The following is a 19258-nucleotide window of genomic DNA, read 5'->3' as shown; positions in this document are numbered from 1 at the left end:
TATGAAGTATTAATTAACGATGAAGTAAATAATATTAATACACATGTTTATGTTTTATAAGTTTTACAACAAATTAATTTTCATGAATTTCGTTATAAAACTGATTGGTAGCATACTCGATCAAGCGGGTGATTTTCTCGCGTACTACATATCCCATTGTACCCTTTTGAGGCAATGTTGGGATCTATTATGATATAGTCTTTTAGAATTTAGGGTAAATGTGTACATACGGATTCTATACTATCCATAAGGTACATACGGATTCTATACTATTCATACTTACATTTTTTTCTATATATTTTATTGGAAAAAAATAATAAACTTTAATTGATTTTGTCATAGTTACTTAGTTAAAAGTTAAGTAATGTATAAATTTCAAATTATTTTCCATAAATTACAAAATGTGTTGTTTTTTGTTGTTTATCAAGCACATTATTCAAGAAGAATGATTATTAATTTCATTAATTGCTTTAATTTAATTTTCACCGACTACATAACATTAATTATCCTATTCAAATAAAAATGATTAATCTCACATAATTTTCTCCATTAATTATCCTATATTAGCTTAAGTGTCTTAATAAAATTTTTTCATAAAAACATCGTTATTGACCTTGCGTAGCAAGGGCTATCACCCTAGTTAAAGGATTATAGCTAGCTGGAAGGAACAGCCGTCATAATTCACTTATGGCATATCATTGATCTATAATTTGCATATACTCTTTTGTGCTCTGTTCTAAATTTGTTTAGGTCTAGATGTAATTTCTTGAACGATAATTCAAGAATGGTCGGCTTAATTCGACTCTTTGAAGCTCCCACGTGCTGATCTGGGATATGATTAATCATGCATGATCAGCATGAAATTTTAAAAAGTAAAAATTCGTGCATAAAATATATATTCTTTTGGAAAAAAATATTTATATTAAAAAATAAAAGTTCGTGCATAATTTTATTTAAAAGTTTAATGGTAAGGGGTAGAATGGCGACTTTGACCAGAGCTAGCACATATATAAAAACACATCAATACACACACACACAGTGGGATCACCGTTTTGTGTGTTACTGTAGAAATATCAATAAGGAGGTCCAGAGAGATGGATGATCAGGTGCTGCAGCAACTACCGAGGATTGCGTTCGCCGTCGCCCTGGTCGGGATCCTGAGCATGATCACACGATTATATGAGGTCATGATATGGAGGCCCAAGAGGCTGAGAGGAAAGCTCCTGAAACAAGGTATCAGTGGTCCTCCTCCCTCAATTATCCTCGGCAACCTCCCCGAGATGAAACGCTTCTCCAGCGAGCCCCAGCGTGGAGAAGATCAAGTGGCAGATGGAGAAGCCAAGATCGGAAATAGAGATCAGGATAGTCGAGTAATCACTCACAACTGTTCTTCCAAGGTCTACCCATTCCTCGAGCGCTGGAGGAAGGAATACGGTACCATTTCCATCCCCCGCGCTAACAATACACCATGTTATTCTGTGTTCTGTCTTGATGCTCTAATCATAGTCGATGCTATTCATAGTCCCAAGCAAGCCCCATCGGAACTTAGGTCTATCTTATTTGATATTTTAGTCGTTTACTTTCTAGGTTTTCGGATTCGTCTTGTACTTGGGTCTCTTGTTCTGATAACCTTCATGCCCATGTATGACCTTTTCCAAGCTGAGGTTAGGTAAAATTTTACTTCTTTACAGCTGTATGAAGGACTCCGAGGGCCTTTACTACTAATGAATGTAAAATCAAGTTTAATCATCAAAAAGAAAATCTTTTATGCGCTATATTATGTTATAATAATCTATATATTATTATCCTCAACATCCATGTTGTTATATTATAATAATAATAATAATAATAACAACATCAACAACAATAATAATAAGAATAATAAGAATAATATAATTTATCATGAATATGTATTCTTATTTTTCGATAAGAGAATATCTATGTATTCTTATTTGTACATGAACGTATTGCGTAGGACCGGTGTTTATGTTCTCGTTTGGGAACATACAGATGCTCCACGTGTACGACCTGGACACCCTGAAGGAGATGACCATGTGCACATCCTTGGATTTGGGGAGGCCCTCGAATCTGTTCCGGAAGTTGGGTCCACTGCTAGGCCGCGGCGTATTGACTTCAAACGGGACCCAATGGGCCCACCAACGAAAAATCATTGCCCCTGAACTCTACGCTGATAAAGTAAAGGTATCATACAAATTAACAGCACAGCACATATACTTTCGTGAAACCCAATCCTTAATTACCTAATAATGCACATGCTAATTAAATTCGAGATTATCGTGTATGTGCAGGGTATGATAAGCTTAATGGTTCAATCGTCTATGACTTTGGTGAAATCATGGGTAGATATGATGGATAGATCAGAAGGCGGAGCGGCCGACATTAAAATTGATGCCTTCATGAGGAGCTTCTCTGGGGATGTGATCTCGAGGGCCTGTTTTGGGAGTAGTTTTTGCGAAGGAGAGCAGATATTCGTCAAGCTTCGAGGTCTCCAGGAGGCCCTATCTGAAAAAATGCTTGGCAATGATAATATCCATGGATTCAGGTATATATATATATATATATATATATATATATATATATATATATTTACACTTCGACATGAGTCTGCCTCAATTTTGAGATGCAAATTTTAAATTGAGATATAAAATTATGTCTATCATCGAAGAGATAGAAAATAGACGTAGAACTCTGTCTCTTTTTTTCAGACGGATCAGAAGATGGGAAATTTCATCTCTTAATAATGAGACAAAAATATTAGTCTCAAATTTCCGTATATATTCACTTGAGACGAAAATTTCTATTTCAAATCTCTGTCTTTATGGATCCAGATCCTTCTTATAAATTTGAATATTTATTTCTTCTTCTTTATCTTTTTTATTCCAAATCTTCTTCTTCACCTTTCGTAAAATCCAAAAGTTCTCTAGAATTTCACACTTCAAAAATTAAATAATTTGATCATTCGCATATTAAATGCATAAATAAGTTATTAATTGTTCATATTAGTTTTGATGTTGAGAGTAAATGAGATCACAAATAGCTCGGTATATGAATATAAATTATAAAGAAAGTCAATATAAAAATTTCAAAAATTATTAAAATAATAGAGATGAATATTGATTGTACATTAAAATTTTCATAGATAAAATAATAAATAAATTACATACAAAAGATTAATAGTATTAGGAAAATATGACAAATTACAATAAGAGTGTACGTATTTAAAAAATAAGTAATAGAAAAGTAAATATTAGTTTTAAAGTGAAAATTTGTAGATATATAATAATAAATACAATGAAATATTAAATGGTAATAATAAATGAGAGTAGCCTAGGTGGCAGTACACATGCGCGCCAAGGTGAAGACCTTGGTTCGAGTCTCCGCGCAAAGCCCACACAATTAAAATGACGGAGGTGCATTGCACCCTTTATATAGGTGGTCGGTGCACAGAAGCTCGTGCTTCTTCCAGGCTTGGCAGTCGAAAATTGAGACCACATTTTTTCGTTTATAAAGTTAAGACAAATTTTTCTGTTTTAAATTTCCATCTCATCCTTAACTAAGACGCATTTTTCGTTTATAAAGTTAAGACGAATTTTTCTGTTTCAAATTTTCATCTCATCCTTAACTAAGACGGAAATTTATGTCTTATTTCTTTGAGACGGACCCGTTCAGAGGGACTTTTTTGTCTCTATATCATGTAGAGACAAAGTTTTTCGTCTCAGTTGCTGTCCCCGTAAGGTAGAATTCTTGTAGTGTTAGATATTGATTTTTCTTACTATACAATGGACGGTGGCAAGGGAATTGAGTATTAATTCGTCGAATGATGATATTCTGATCTATATATGATCCGTTTGCGAACGTACGCCAGAACCATCAACTCTTCGTCATAATTATTTATGTGTTACAATAATCAGGCAACTTCCAACGAAGAGCAACCGAGCGATATGGAGGCTGGAGAAAGAAGTTTGGTCATTGATTTTGAAAGTAGTGAAGGAAAGGGAAGGAGCGAAATCGGAGAAGGACCTCCTGCAAATGATCCTTGATGGGGCCAAAGACGGTCACTTGAGTAGCAATGAGATGGACCGTTTCATAGTCGACAACTGCAAGAACATATACCAAGCTGGGTACGAAACAACAGCCGTCGTCGCCTCATGGACGCTCATGCTGTTGGCCTCAAACTCGGATTGGCAGGCCAAAGTCCGCGAGGAGATCTACCAAGTCTGTGCAGGCCAACCTCCTAACTCCGCCACGATTCGGAACATGAAAACGGTATGCCAATCAAGCACCCACTCCTTTCTTTCTTTTTCCACTCCATCAAGGATATTAGTTCAGGTAGACCATTCGTTGCAGCCGTAACACAACCAGAGCAATCAATCCTATTCCATGTCCCTATTCTAAATGCCTATCTACTTATGCTCATTCTGGAGGGGGAAAAATATATACAGAACGTTGGTACAGTTTCGATAAGGAATTAATAGTAAATATTTCCTGAATAAGTATACAATAATTATAATCTCTTGTTTTCCTGTCGATGCATGGAGGAGCAGATGACGATGGTGATCCATAAGTCACTACGGCTATACCCACCAGTGGCAATCTTCTCGCGGGAGGCACAACAGGATATTAAGTTCGGAGATGTGCTTGTGCCGAAAGGCGTCACTGTGTGGGCACCTGTGGCCACCCTCCACATCAATCCAGACATCTGGGGACCCAACGCGGCCCTCTTCTGCCCAGAGCGCTTCTCAAATGGCGTCTCTGCCTCCTGCCGCCATCCCCATGTGTACATGCCCTTCGGGGTGGGGCCTCGCATCTGCCTTGGACAGAACCTAGCCATGGCAGAGCTGAAGGTCGTACTCTCCATTATCCTATCCAACTTCGCCTTCTCCCTGTCCCCAAGTTACAATCACAGCCCTGTGATGAGGCTCGTCATAGAGCCGGAGCATGGAATCAACCTCCTCGTTAAGAAACTCTGATATACTCCAGTAACCATATTGCATGACATATTAGTATTTGCATTGCTATTTCCGTCCAGTCCCAACCCCCCACTTTAGGTTGGAGGGCACCTTGCATGTTGCTTGTAATTCATTTATATTATAGTAGTCATGTAAGCAGTTTATATGTGTAATTCTTCCGATTCTGTCAAATATATGTGTATCTTTTGTGATGCTTTTATATCTTCGCACAAAAATCTTAAATGATCCTATTTTATAATGACATGACTAGAAAAAATCAATTAGATGTCACAGTTAAGAAAAGTTGGTAGTTATTTGAGTGATTAATATTCATTTAAATTTTCTTTCCTTACTGCAATGTGATTAAGGTTTTCTCAAATTACGTGATTTGATAGGATCACCAAAGAATTTATCTATCTTCACACAATATATAATATATATAAACTAAAGCGTGAGACATGAAAGCTTCGCTTCCAATTATTATCTTGCGAAGGATCAGAGCTTATTCTTGATATGTGTTACAACTCTGTCCTTATCAAAAACACATTTTAACTTTATTCTAGCTTTTTTGGTTTGACAAACTGATCTTGCGAAGGATTAGAGTTTATTCCTGATATGTATAGTCTCCTTCTTATACCATCCCTTTGAATTCCTACATTAAATTTCTTGAGTTGAGCCTTCAGCGTGCAAATGGAAGAATTAATTGAGACATTTTGCAATGCTTCACATTCCTTATGGTAGCATTATATTGTGTTTAACGAACCTTCCAAATCTATCTTATGACAGCTCCACTCAAGCCCCTTCCTATCCCTCTTTTAAGAGTTGAATCTTAATTAATTCAAACTTCATCGTCTACTAATATACCAGACTGAGTTTTAGGTGAGCCTTTTGTATTGCACAGGGATTGGTCCCGTGTTCCATATCAATGATCGTATGCTGGGCATTCCTTGTGATTGAAGCCCTCTTGCTCGTTGAGGTTAATGTGAACCTGATGAAGAGGAGGATGAGAAGGAAAGAGTCGGATGAAGAATTAGATGTAATATCCATCAGGACAATGGCTAAGGAGACACTCGAGGAATGGGGAGGAACCTTCGCAACATTAACTTATGTCTTCTTAGGATACACTTCGATGGTCGCTTATTAATCCAAGTCGGGGGAGATTCTCTTTCATCTGATCAATCTTCCTGAGCCACTCTCGAACTTCCTCTTCACATTGGTATTCGTCACACTCATCTCTGTGGGCAGGACCATGGCCACAGACCGGGTGAATCAATTGCTCACCATTTCCATGATACGGAGTTTTATGAAGCCCAAGAAACCGAAATCGGAGCATGTGTATGTATCAGCACCATATCGAATAATCAAAACTTGCTATTTTTCATCACTTTGTTTAACGAATGATCAGAAATTAGCTTGAATCTCCTTCCAAAACAAGCTTTAGGAAAAAAAAAGTTTGAGGAAACATTTCTTGCCACGATTAAGTTTGGTAAAATCGTATTTCTGCTACGATTAAGCTATGATTAACATTTTCGGACTCGAGTCCATGTTCGCGTGTAGAAAGTTCGGTGTAAGAACTCAAATCGCTAAATCCCTGAGTCATATTATCGTCTGAGGTACGAATTATTATTTGAAGATCAAACCTAGCCTCCAATCAATCGCGCGGACTTGTAAGGCTATGGTACACGCTTTGAATCAGTAGGCCCGGCTAGTGGCATGTCTTATATATTGGAATCGCTTCCTGGCACGCTTGGATCTCCCACGCGTCGCCCATTAGGTGGTTGTGCGATTTTGACGGGAATACAAGCAAATTAAATTTGGGATTGTCGTGTATGTTTAGGGTATGGTAAATTTAATGGTTCAGTCATCTACCACGCTGGTGAAGTCATGGGTAGATACGATCGATAGATCAGATGGTGGAGAGGCCGACATTAGCGTCGATGCCCCCTGGGAAACTTCTCTAGGGATGTGATCTCCAGGGTTTGTTTTGGGAGTAATTCTTCCAAAGGGGAAGAGATATTTGTCAAGTTTCAATGTCTCCAAGAGGCCATCTCTAAGAAAATGCTCGCCACTGGCGTCATTGGGCTTAGGTATGTACTACTTTTTTTCGATTATAAAGAAGACCTATGATCTAGTACAATGAAAATAAACATTTTAAATAGTTAATAAAGAGGCACGGATAGTCCTATCATGGGTATCGAACCTTAAATTTTTTATTACTAGATGAGAATGTGTGTATATATGTATGTATATATTCAAGCCATTGATTTAGATATTAATTTTCCTTTTCTAAGACAAGGGAATGTTAATCAACTCATTCATAATTGATCATTTGGTTCTTTTACAATATATACTCAGGCACCTTCCGATAAAGAGCAACCCAGCAATATGGAGGCTCGAGAAGGAAGTTCAGTCGCTGATCTTGAAAGTAGTGAAGGAAAGCGACGGAGCGAAATCAGAGAAGGACCTCTTGCAAATGATCCTTGAAGGGGCCAAGGACGGTCACCTGAGTGGCGATGAGATGGACCGTTTCATAGTCGATAACTATAAGAACATATACCTGGTTGGGTATGAAACAATAGCCGTCACCGCCTCATGGACGACGCTCATGCTATTGGCCTCGAACCGGGACTGGCAGGCCAACGTTCACGAGAAGATCAACCAGGTTTGTGCAGGCCAGTCTCCCGACTCCGACATGAATCGCAAGATGAAAATGGTAAGCTAATCAGGCACCCACTCTTTTCAGTAATTTTTTTTTCCATTCCATAAAAGATGTCAGTCCAAGCAGACCATTGCTTCCGGCCTTAATTCCATCAAACTGGTTTATTCCAGAAGAAATTTCAACAATATATGCATTGAGTCACGGAGACGTATTTGATATTTTTAGTTCAAATACTTAATATTTTAACTTAATTGTTTAGTACTTCTTATGTTCATGACGAAAAAAATACATAATACTAAGCACTTGAATTAAAAGCACTAAATATGTATTTAATGTCATTACAAACAAACCCTCATTCCATTGCTACTTGCATAAATGGGCCAGGTAAACTGATTTCTTTCTAATTTGATGATATATGTACCATCGGATACTTATGCTCATCTTGGAAAAGAGGAAAATCTTGGGAAAAAGGAAAAGAAAAAAGAATATCATCAGTACAATTCCGATGATAAGGAATCGTAAATATCTATTGAATAAGTGTACAATAATTGTAATCTCTTGTTTGCTTGTCAATAGGAGGAGCAAATGACAATGGTGATCCACGAGTCACTGCGATTGTACCCACCAGCGGCGATCTTCTCACAAGAGGCACAACATGACATTAAGTTCGGGGACGTGCTTGTGCCTAAGGGTGTAACCGCGTGGACACCCTTCACACTGATCTCGACATTTGGGGACCCAACATAGCCCTCTTCCGCCCCGAGTGCTTCTCCAATGGCGTCTCCATCTCCTGCGGCCTTCCCCATATGTACATACCCTTTAGGGTGTGGCCTCGCATCTGCCTCGAACAACACCTATCCTTGGCAGAGTTGAAGGACGTCCTCTCCATCATCCTCTCCAACTTTTCCTTCTCTTTGTCCCCAATTTACAAGCATAGCCCCATCCCAAGGCTGATTGTAGAGCCGGAGCAAGGAGTCAACATCCTAGTAAAGAAACTATGTTATGTACTTATGGTTGAAAATGTATGTACGATGCATCCAAATAAATTACTTGTATTTTACATGTAAACATTCAATGGACCTACAAGGGATTAAGCTCATATGCATCCTAAAAGCTCAAGGTGATAGGATGCGAGATTGAATATTTCCGATGTTCATGCGCAGCATGCTAGTAAGCGCAATGGCACGTAGAGTGATGTGTAGCGTGAGCGCGCGGATGCGAAGAGTCCCATAATTAGCACATTGGTGTGGGGTCTTAGCCTAGCTTTGATACCATGTTAATATCCTACGGGCCTACAAGGGGTTGGACAAGGTTGAATATTTTCGATATTCACGCGTAGCACGCTAGTAAGCACAATGGTGAAGAATCACATAATCAGCATGTTGGCGTGGGGTCTTGGTGTAGCTCTGATACCATGTTAATATCCAACCGGCCTACAAGGGGTTGGGCTCAAGCTAATGAAATGCCAGTATCAACCCTCTTATAAACCCGCAGTGGCGTATGGTGATGCATAGCGTGAGTGCATAGATACGAAGTATTGCATATCAGCACGCTGGGGTGGGATCAGGGCTTAGCTCTGATACCATTTTAAACATTCAATGGGTCTACAAGGGATTAGACCCATATGCATCATAAAAAGTCAAGCTGATAAGATGCGAGATTGAACCCTCTTATAAACCAAAGATTATCTTTATATATTTATGATGTGGGATCTAAGGATCCTGAACATTTCAAAATAAATTACTTTGATCTCAAGTAAAATACTTAATTTTTACATAATTTACTTGAGTTAGAAATAATTTACTTGAAACTTTTTAACTAAATACTTATATGTACTATTCATAATGCATGCTTTTTTTTCCAATTACATGTATACATGTATTTTAGATGTATGTATCGTCGAACTTTCAATTATTCCAATTATCATTACACGGCAAAATACTTTTTGTTGCTTCTTTTTACTTTTTCCACAGACACCCCCCTATAATTTTGGTTGGATGGCATTTGCATGCTACTTGTAGTTCATTATAAAGAGTTTTACTATAAAAAGGTTATAGAGCAGTGCGCATGTTTTCACCTGATAACTAAAAATTTTCAGGTCTGATACTTAATGGGACTACCAATATCCCTTTATTAGTTATGAAAAAAAGAATGTTACTATATCTTCCTAATGATAATATAAAAATCCTCCTAATTCAAAAGCACACTCATGGTAATTGATATGAGTTGTAATTACATGATATCCAAGCGGTACTCAATTTATGTGAATTACACAATTGATTGCCTAAAAATCCTACTAATAAAAACCTCGACCTATTCTTACTTTTGAAAGGATATTTAACTCATGCCTTACGGGGCCCCCCATTCTGTCTTTTCATTGTCTATAGTCATAGGACTAAACAATAGATTTTGTGAATCTACAGACATATAGTACTATTTGTAGTAGCGGTCCTTATACATCGTATTAACAATCGAAATATAGTCGAAAGAAAAAATCTCTATTTGACAGGGCTTCTTCCTATACCTATGAATTCCATTGGACCTAGAAATCTCACTCGCATCTATTGAATAGCGCTTGGATATTGTGTAATTATAACTCATACCATTGTAAATGTGATTTTGAATTAGGAGAATCTTTATATTGATTTTTAGAATGACACAGTAACATTTTAAATTTATAATAGTTTTGTCAGCAATTTATATAGGGTAAATTACAAAAAAAAACCCAAGTTTTGTAGAATGTCTCAATTTTGTCCTAAATTTTGTTTTGTAACAAAAAAAACCATAAGTTTTCTAAAATGTATCAAAAATGACCTCCGTTATAACTTCCGTCAATTTTTGCTGCTGATGGTGGGTCCCTTTAACAGTCCACGTTGGTCACACGTAGGCTAGTGGGTCCCTTTAACAGTCCACGTAGGTCACACGTAGGCAAAAATTGACGGAAGTTATAACGGAGGTCATTTTTGAGACATTATAGAAAACTTATGGTTTTTTTTGTTACAAAACAAAATTTAGGACAAAATTGAGACATTCTACAAAACTTGGGTTTTTTTTTGTAATTTGCCCATTTATATATGTAACTCTTTTTATTTTGTCAAACTTGATCGATGTTCGCAAAACGCGTGGTTTTACCACGTCATTGTATCCCTTTATTTAATGTTCTCTAGTCCATAATTAATCGCTTGACACTTTCACAATTAAAAATTAGTAAGTATTCATATAAATTATTAAAACATCATATTATTATTTTGAAAATTCTCGCATATCGTTGGATTTGAAAATTATGGAGGAAGGGATCAAAATATTGGATAGTTTATGCAAAACAAGTCACATGTATAGGAGTGGTTGGTCAACTGACGCAGCTGGTTTAAATTCCAACCAATCGCAAGAATCTCCACTGAAAATCAGAAACAAAGGATCTTTTAATCCATTTATCTCCATCGGACTTAGACATGATCGATGTAGGAGTTAGGCCTAGATCGGGTTAGATCTGTGCCCCATGGGTTAGTAAAATATTACGATTTTTCCAAACCCGTAGCTCGACCCCACCTTGAGAGGCTCGATGAGCCTCTCTACAACTTGGGAAGCCCAATGAACCTTCCAAGGCTCGGAAGGCTCACCAAGCCTCCCCAAGATCCGAAGGGCACGCCGAGCCTCCCCAATGCCCGAGAGGCTCCTGAGCCTCCCCAAGGCTTGGGAGGCTCCCCGAACCTTCCCAAGGCTTGGGGAGGCTCGTTGAACCTCCCAATGCCCGAGAAGGCTTGACGAGCCCCTAGCATTAATCTCGGTATATGGTCACCCCACTTTGAGAAGGATTGGCCCAACCCGACTCATCCTCAGGCTTAGACGGTGATTTGATGGTTCTTTGGGGAACATGTATATCCCTTAGAATTCTCATATGAATAAGGACCCGTGACACATATTGAGTAAGTTCATTGTTCTATATAATGGTTTTGGCTCTCTTTCAAGGGGAAATTTGATTGGAGCGTAAGAGGGGGTTCTTTGGGAAATATTCCTATGTCCCCATCTGACCTCTGATTCTTTAATTCAGGGCCCCCACTATAGTGGCACGAAGCACGAGAGACTGGCGAGGAAATTAATGCGAGAAGATTCCTAAGGAGATGAGGGAGCGAAGCGAATCAGTGCAGTTTTTGAAAAAGATTCTTTTTGGTGGGAGAAAGATTCTACCCTGGACTCTTTTTCGCATCAGGCTACGACAGCAAAAAAGTAAAGATTAATTGCACCATATAACTTAACGTTGACAATTATTCTTAGATCTATTACAATCTTAAATTTTTTTTTTCTGAGGTATCCCAACATTGGCTTTTTGATCTATCGTTTATCCCAATTTTTGCCTTTCAGGGATAGACGATATATCAAAACGTCAATGTTGGGATATCTCAGGAAAAAAATCAAAGTTGGGATATATCTGAGAATAACCGTTAGGCTATATGGTGCAATTTTTTCAAAAAGTAAAAACCATACCAGACACAAAACAGATTAGGCCTTGAGACTTTTGGAAGGTGGATGAGGGAAATTGTCAAAAATCAAATTAGTTTTAAGGTCATTGGTGAAGAAATGAATAGTTTGGGGGGCAGAATTTAAGTTGAAGACCTGAAAGAGAACAGTGAAAAAAGCTCCATGAAAGCTCGGCAAAAACCCAAAACCCTCTTCTTCTTCTTCCTCCTCCCCTGAAAATGGCAATCCTCCACCGTCCTCTCACCTCCTTCCCTCTCCCCATCCCTTCCCTTCTTCTTCCTCGTCCACGCTCCAAAACCCTATCCTTACCATCCCTACCCCTCAAGCCCGTCCGGAGTTACCTCCCTGCCCCTGTCTTCTGCTGCAGCAGCTCTCCCCCGACCACCGAGCAGGAGCTCCTCGACGCGATTGCCAGGTCCGACAGCGACCATGTTTTACCCTGCGTCAGGACCTACGAGGGCGACCTCGCTCGCCTCACCCTCGTCGGAGCCGTCGACTTCGAGCAGGCCCTGACGGCCGCAGCCGCGGATGGCGGAGGAGCCGCCGGTGAGCATGTGGATGCCGGAATGGACACTATGGTCGTCGAGACTGTCTTCCCGGGCCCGCCCGAGGATCGGAGCACCGTCTCTACCCGATTGGTGAGCTGAGATGTCAGGACTTTAACTTCTTCTATTTAATCAAATCGCAGTTCATGATCTTATTAGAATGACAGCTAGCTAATTCTTACCACTATCATATATCCGATGAAAATCCGAATATTGAATTCGAAATTGCTTTAGCTTTATGAAAAGTAATTGAATGGAACGTGTAATTCCCGCCTTAAATATATAAACTTTAGCACTTTGATCGCATCCCGGGTTGAGTTTTGTGCCATTAATTCTGGAGCAATTTGGGGAAGTTTAAACTTGTAACGAAGCTCGAGTTTCGAGTAATTAACATGTTTGAATTGGATGTGCTGGTTTCGCCCTGCTGAGTGTTTGTTTATATATGTCATTTAATTGTTTTAGCTCATGCCTATTCGAATCTGGTTTGGGACCAGTTGTATTGATTTGTATTGAATTTTTATTCAGTTTTTACCTGCCAGGAAAGTTAAGGAGAAAGCGCGCAAGCTCAAGAGGTCGTTCTCCGACGAGATGCTGACCAGCACGACTTCAAGTAACATACTTGCCATGACTTTCAGACAGGTAGTCTTGCAACATCTCTGGAGCTTTCAGCTCATAGTGTTTGGGCCCGGAACCTGGCGGAACATGGATGATCTTGAAAGCCCGAGAGAGGTCAGGTACTGTTCTTAAGGATATACAGCAAGCACTATTGATCGCTTAGAAATATCTCTCCTGGTTGGAGTTAAGTTACTCATATATGCAACTTTTGGAATTTCTGAAAAGCAGGTGACTACCTCGTTTGCTCTCAGCTCATCGAATGAAAGGGTCATTTCTGTGCTTGCAGAGGCTCTTTGTTTGTCTGCTCTTGAGAGGACTAAGGAGAATTTCCTTGATAGCTCATTCGGAAGATCTTCCAATTTCTTTGGTTGGTCCAGGCGACCAAAAAAAGTCTACTCAAGAGATTCTTCAGTTGTAATATATATGTTATCAGAAGATGAGATAGTTGAAAATGCGAAAACTTTGGTGGAAAGTTTTAAATCAGCAAAGCAAACTGTAAAGCAAATTAACTCAAGAGGGAAGAACATGGGGTGGACAGCATCAGCCCAAACTAAATTAGAGAAAATTGGCGGGCCTGAGTTCTGTGCTTGGTTGAATGAGTATGTACCTGTCTATAGGCTGCAAATTGATTCTGAAAGACTTGAAGATTTAAAGCTTGAAGGCTGGAAACAACTCTTGGAGAATAGGTGGGAAGTTGTTCTTAGCCACTCCCAAATGGTACGATACCATTCCTCTCTTTCCCAGATCTTTTTTCTTCCTTATAATCTTTCGTATATGTAAGATGTTTGAAAAATCATTGTCGGACCTTTAACATATTGCCTGTTAGGACCCCAAAGCTTCCTGTCCCCTTTCTGTGGTTGCATGTAACCGTCGTTTTCTGGAAAATACTAGTCCTCTTTGATAATTAAGATTTTTGGTTAACAGATTGGGTTCTCGGTTGTGCAGGTTGGATTGACCAACATATTGGATATGTTCTATGAAGATGCTTACACGCTGCCTGCAAAGGAGCTTGGGTGCAACATTGTTGTGAATCCCTCCTCCTTGTCAAATTCAAAGGTACACTCTTTGTCGTGAATTACCCAGTGTACGTACAAAAATGTATTAATCTATTGTGAACATTCCTTGGCATGAAATTTGAAGTTCTACATCGTGGAACTTTTTTGTGGGAGAAACCGGGTGTTACACATATTACAGATGACATGTGCCTCTGTCCAATTACCCTTATTCAAGGAATTTTGGGTTTTGGGTGATGGTTTAGTTTGATCACATATTAGAGACCACCACTGACTGTTGTGGCAAACACAAACTCCTGTCTCAGATGAATTCTCTTTTACTTGTCTATAAATCTATACCATTCCAAGGTCTGGGTTTTGGCTGAAACGCTGGCATGTCCCAATCCTTGCAGAGGGGCTCTTCTTTGGTGCAAATGCTAACAATAGCTCTTGCGGGTGGAATCCTCGCCATTGCCATTAGAACTTTCAGTCAGTCTTATTTGCCCCATGTTCAGAAGCTTATTAAGTGCCTTCAAGAACATAGGTCCCTCCCTCCATCCTCTGAAACTGCGAACTGATGTTGATATAAATGCATGGCACATGCGAGAATTGTTATTATTTGATAATCTTTTTGTCAATGTTATTGAATCTAATTTATTGGGTCATCGTTGCATTACCGATCCAAATTTGCTGGATTGGTAATGCGAAGGGAGCGTAATGTTCTGTTATACGCGATGAAAGTGGAGTCTTTGGTACTAAACACACAATACAATTAACCAATGAAGTGATCTATTTGTGTTCTTTCTTGATAAGCAATTGCTTGAAAGTTGCAATTTCATATACAAGGCAAAATAAACCAGGCAAAATTGTCAGTCGTAGAGCGATCGACCTTGTTAAACCAATTCATATACATAGCAAGATCAGAAGTTAGTCAAAAGTAGATCGAACTTGTTAAACCAATTTATACACATAGCAAGATCAGAAGTTAGTCAAAAGTAGCAGAATTCACGGAATTTAGGCAATACAAATCCACCATGAATTCCTTATTCATTACAACTTCTCTGATGGTCGTGACACCCAAGGACGCAGCAGTCTCGCTTAACATATGCTGGACTAAAACTGCGAAAGAAACTATAGTATGCATCAACTATTTCTTACTAGAAAGCGACCCATGCTTATAAAGATAAAACCGACTCTAGACCCAGCTGATATTTCACATACAGCTCCTGCAAGCAAAGGGGTTCAGATTTAGCCAGTATCATCCTCAAGGTTGTTAACCCGTTCACACTCATCGATCCATTCGCTGTATCTGCAGATTCATTCAGTTTCTCTAATTCAGTTATTTGTGGGAGGAGAAAGGGAGATATATGGAGATGGAGAGATTCTCAGTAGGAGACTTACACGTCTATCGGCTCAGTCAAAGCTGCAATTCACACACAATAACACAATGCGGTCAGTCGGGTAATATAACAACCAAAAGTTCTTCACCAAACCTTAAAAGAATCTGTTTTAGAGAAATCACCAGACCAACCTGAAGAACCTTAAAAGAATCTGTTTTAGAGAAATCACCAGACCAACCTGTTATGGTAGTGCTGAAGCTCTCCTGACAAATCCCGCAAACAGCCTCGCCTATCAAGTTCTTCATATCACTATAACAGAAGAAGCAGAGAACATCAGGCTCATTTTGTACATGAGGCGTCCACCATCCAAAATGTTTCGACAAATCTTCAAGAAAAAGCAAACAATCTAATCTAATCTAATGTAATATGATCTAATATAATCAAAACACTAGATAATTCTGAGGAATACTTACATACGGCACTCGACACTGGACCCATGGTTGCAGAAAGGGCAGCTGAAGACTGTGTCAAGCTTGTCCATCCGCTTTTTAGGTGGCGGCTTCGCCCTTGACTTCCTCTTCCCCATAGCTTACCTGCTTCGGTATGTATTAATATATGTTATTCATAAAAAAAAAATGGTATTAATATATGTTAAATAGCACATATATCAAGTGACCATGAGAGAGCATTCCAATCACACAAGCAGATCTTCCTCCTCCTGTTTTCATATTCATATCTGTATAGCGAAAACCTAAACGACCCCAGGTATCAGAACATGAGGCTCCAAGGACAGAAGTTTAAACTGTAACCACTGACTAAAGCCCAAAATTCCAACGAAGTTGCATGATCATCAAACATTGAATCTCGATATTCAATTGATCTCCTCAAAAGCATTATAACTTTGAAAGGTATGCATAAAGCATAAACTTTTACCCCGAAAATTACTTCAATCAACCAATCCCATTATTAAGAAAATAAAAAGACCAATATTTTCCTTATAATGATAATTCAGTAAAAGAGACTGCTTGATGAATTACTTCACAACCAACAACGATCCAAATCGTCATACGAAAAGGGACGGAAAGGGGTTTCACTATGAAACTAATCCAGTCGACCAAAAGCCTAGAGAGAAACAATGGACGCCAGATTTTCCCTCATACCGATGCTAGACACTGAAACACGAAAAGAAACCTCGATTTCTTCGACCATCGCAAACAAAAATACACTTCCTGTCATCACACTACCAGAAAGCAATCAAAATCACAAGAAATACATAACGATCGACCCATTTTCTCCTATCACAATCGATCAGACGAAGTCAAAAGAAAACAAAGCGACAAAAGATCAAACTTTCAGATAAATTGAATGAGGAATCAAAAGGGCTTACGGATTACGACTGGAGAGAGATAGGAGGGCGGAATCAGAGAGCGCGATCGAAACCCTAGTGCGACAGTGAGGGAGATTCTCTTCCGCTGCTAAGGATGACGAAGGGTAGAGGCAACAATTGCCAAATTTGACGGGCGGAGCCAGGGATAGGGACACCGGCGAGTATGGACGAAAGAGAGCTAATGCAACGGTAAGATAATTACTTATCTAACCCTCTCTGGCCGATTCAATAGATGGGCCGGGAATGGGCCGAAATAGTCCGGCCCAATGAAGGATATATTTCAATTAGAGGGCGATTGGTTCTAGTATTGTTAGATCATAGAAAAAGTGAAGATCCGAGGGAAAATTTAACTATAGAATCATTTTTCTTGAATTATAGGCTGAAATATGAAACTGTTTTATTTAGTAAATCATATTGGATTATTGAGAATGTGCGTGATAATATAATATAATTTATTTTACAGATATAAGATGTGAGTCCTCGATTGTAATTTTCATTGTACTCTAACAATTTCATGTATTTCAATTCAAAGTCTTTACCAATCACGATTGTAAAGTTTTAACTCGGAAAAATAATTACGTTGATTAGATGTACAACCAAATACTATAAAATTCGGACTTTATAATATCAAGTGAGAACTTTACATCGAGCTAAACGGCCCCTTTATATATCCATCTATTGCAATTATTTCCTTTTTCTATTGATTCTTTCCCGATTTAAGATATATGGATCCCTACAAATACAAATTTACAATGGTTGGGTAAATTTCACGAAGAAGTCCGAATTTTCACTTTTATTTCAAACTTAGGCCAACTTTCAATTTAGTCTCATAAAAATACCCAAATGTTCGATTTTATTTTAGATATAGACCGTCGTAAATTACCTTGCCACCTTGCCGGACTCTTTATGAGGTACTAATGGGCGACACACGTGCACAACTCCATTAGTCTCCATGTAATCAAAATGTAAAGGCTGAGTCAAGGCGGCCTATACTTGACACAAAATTGAAAATCGAAGCATTTTTATGAGAGACTGAAAGTGGGGTCAAAATCTGAAACAAAAGCGAAAACCAAGTTTTTTTTAGAGTAAACTATCAATTTTGTCTCTAAAATAGTTTAGTTGCATCAATCGGATCCCTTGCACGTATCAAAATACTCCTTATTAGCATCAATTTCGTCCATTGGAACATCAATTTGGTAATTGAAACATTAATTTTGTCCCTCGTAATATCAATTCGGTCCTTTAAGAAAATTAAATTAGTCCCTTGTATTGAGAGATACTCGTGATCCCGAGATACACTTCCACAGGATATCCGAGATACACTTTCCTCTTTGTCGGGATATCACAATCTTATAGTTTAAGTAGTTTTCATTTTGTTATAGAATAGTTAGTCAGTTTCCCTCTTTGACTTTTCTAGTATATATTATATATGTAGCCGAGACCGTGAGAGGTAAAAAAAAAAAGGTTATGAATTCATCCCAGTTTTGTGTTTGAACATGGTATCAGAGCAAGGGCTCCATCTGAAACTTGTGAGACCCGAGGCTTGATGAGGTGACATGACGAAGAAGGAAGACAAGGAAGGAGGTTCGGGTAAAGGGATGCGGGATTCTGCAGTATATAGGATTGGGAGCTCGAATTCCACGGGAGTCCAGATTACTTCTTGTTTGCTCAATGGAGAGAATTATTTGACGTGGTCAAGGGCGATGACAATCGCATTGACGGCGAAGGGAAAATTGGGATTTGTGGAGGGCAGAGTTCCGAAACCGCCACCAGGTGACTCGAACCTGGAAAACTGGGAGATGTGCAACTCCTTGGTTTTAGCTTGGATTTTCAATGGCCTGGAAAGGGAGCTGCAGTCAAGTGCGGCTTATGCTACGGAGGCAAAGGTGCTTTGGGATGACCTTAAGGAGAGGTATTCTCAAGGTAATGAAACAAGGATATATCAGCTAAAATCAGATGTTTGCTTGTATCGACAAGGAGGCAAGACGATTCAGAAGTATTATTCGGGAATCAAGACATTGTGGGATGAACTCGAGAATTATCTCGAACAACCGGGCTGTTCGTGTGAGGCAGCAGCACGGTACGCGGCACAAAGAGAGAAGGAGAAGGCTTACCAGTTCTTGATGGGACTGGATGATCAGTTTCGTAATGTACGGTCTGACATTCTCAGGACCATGCCTCTACCCACGCTCAGCCGAATATATCAGATGGTTTCGGAAGAGGAAAACCAGTTTGTTGTTGCTCGTTCTCGGGAGACAGCGCGCACACCGG

The 19258-nt window shown here is 39.1% G+C and overlaps 3 protein-coding genes and 1 pseudogene across 5 annotated transcripts; 3 read left to right on the top strand and 1 right to left on the bottom strand.

The window, feature by feature from the left end:
* Positions 1 to 1020: 1020 nt before the first annotated feature.
* Positions 1021 to 5196, top strand: LOC116206822 (cytochrome P450 714C2-like). Its single transcript, XM_031539634.1, has 5 exons — positions 1021 to 1434; positions 1976 to 2202; positions 2310 to 2563; positions 3933 to 4287; positions 4566 to 5196. Exons 1-5 carry the CDS (start codon positions 1095 to 1097, stop codon positions 4989 to 4991), a joined length of 1602 nt encoding a protein of 533 aa, XP_031395494.1. The 5' UTR covers positions 1021 to 1094; the 3' UTR covers positions 4992 to 5196.
* A 1614-nt stretch (positions 5197 to 6810) lies between these two features.
* LOC116209169 lies at positions 6811 to 8710 on the top strand (annotated as a pseudogene).
* A 3551-nt stretch (positions 8711 to 12261) lies between these two features.
* LOC116208430 lies at positions 12262 to 14913 on the top strand. 2 transcript variants are annotated; one of them, XM_031541874.1, is made up of 5 exons: positions 12262 to 12746; positions 13179 to 13382; positions 13497 to 13985; positions 14214 to 14324; positions 14674 to 14913. In XM_031541874.1, exons 1-5 carry the CDS (start codon positions 12327 to 12329, stop codon positions 14836 to 14838), a joined length of 1389 nt encoding a protein of 462 aa, XP_031397734.1. In that variant the 5' UTR covers positions 12262 to 12326; the 3' UTR covers positions 14839 to 14913. The 2 variants fall into 2 exon arrangements, with proteins under 2 accessions (XP_031397734.1, XP_031397735.1); XM_031541875.1 differs by having other exon boundaries at positions 12489 to 12746; positions 13193 to 13382.
* Positions 14914 to 15204: 291 nt separating this feature from the next.
* Positions 15205 to 17161, bottom strand: LOC116208431 (transcription elongation factor 1 homolog). Of its 2 annotated transcripts, none has more exons than XM_031541877.1 (5): positions 16988 to 17161; positions 16074 to 16196; positions 15839 to 15909; positions 15662 to 15683; positions 15205 to 15569 (listed from the first exon to the last, which is right to left on the bottom strand). In XM_031541877.1, the coding sequence occupies exons 2-5, from the start codon at positions 16184 to 16186 to the stop codon at positions 15509 to 15511; spliced, it is 267 nt and encodes an 88-aa protein (XP_031397737.1). In that variant the 5' UTR covers positions 16187 to 16196; positions 16988 to 17161; the 3' UTR covers positions 15205 to 15508. The 2 variants fall into 2 exon arrangements, with proteins under 2 accessions (XP_031397737.1, XP_031397736.1); XM_031541876.1 differs by having other exon boundaries at positions 16074 to 16193; positions 16988 to 17159.
* Between the last annotated feature and the right edge of the window lie 2097 nt (positions 17162 to 19258).

This window comes from Punica granatum, chromosome 5 (genome assembly GCF_007655135.1).
Source record: "Punica granatum isolate Tunisia-2019 chromosome 5, ASM765513v2, whole genome shotgun sequence".
Classification (NCBI taxonomy): Eukaryota; Viridiplantae; Streptophyta; class Magnoliopsida; order Myrtales; family Lythraceae; genus Punica; species Punica granatum.
The sequence above is the reverse complement of the archived record's forward strand: the minus strand, read 5'-3'. Positions and strand labels throughout refer to the sequence as shown.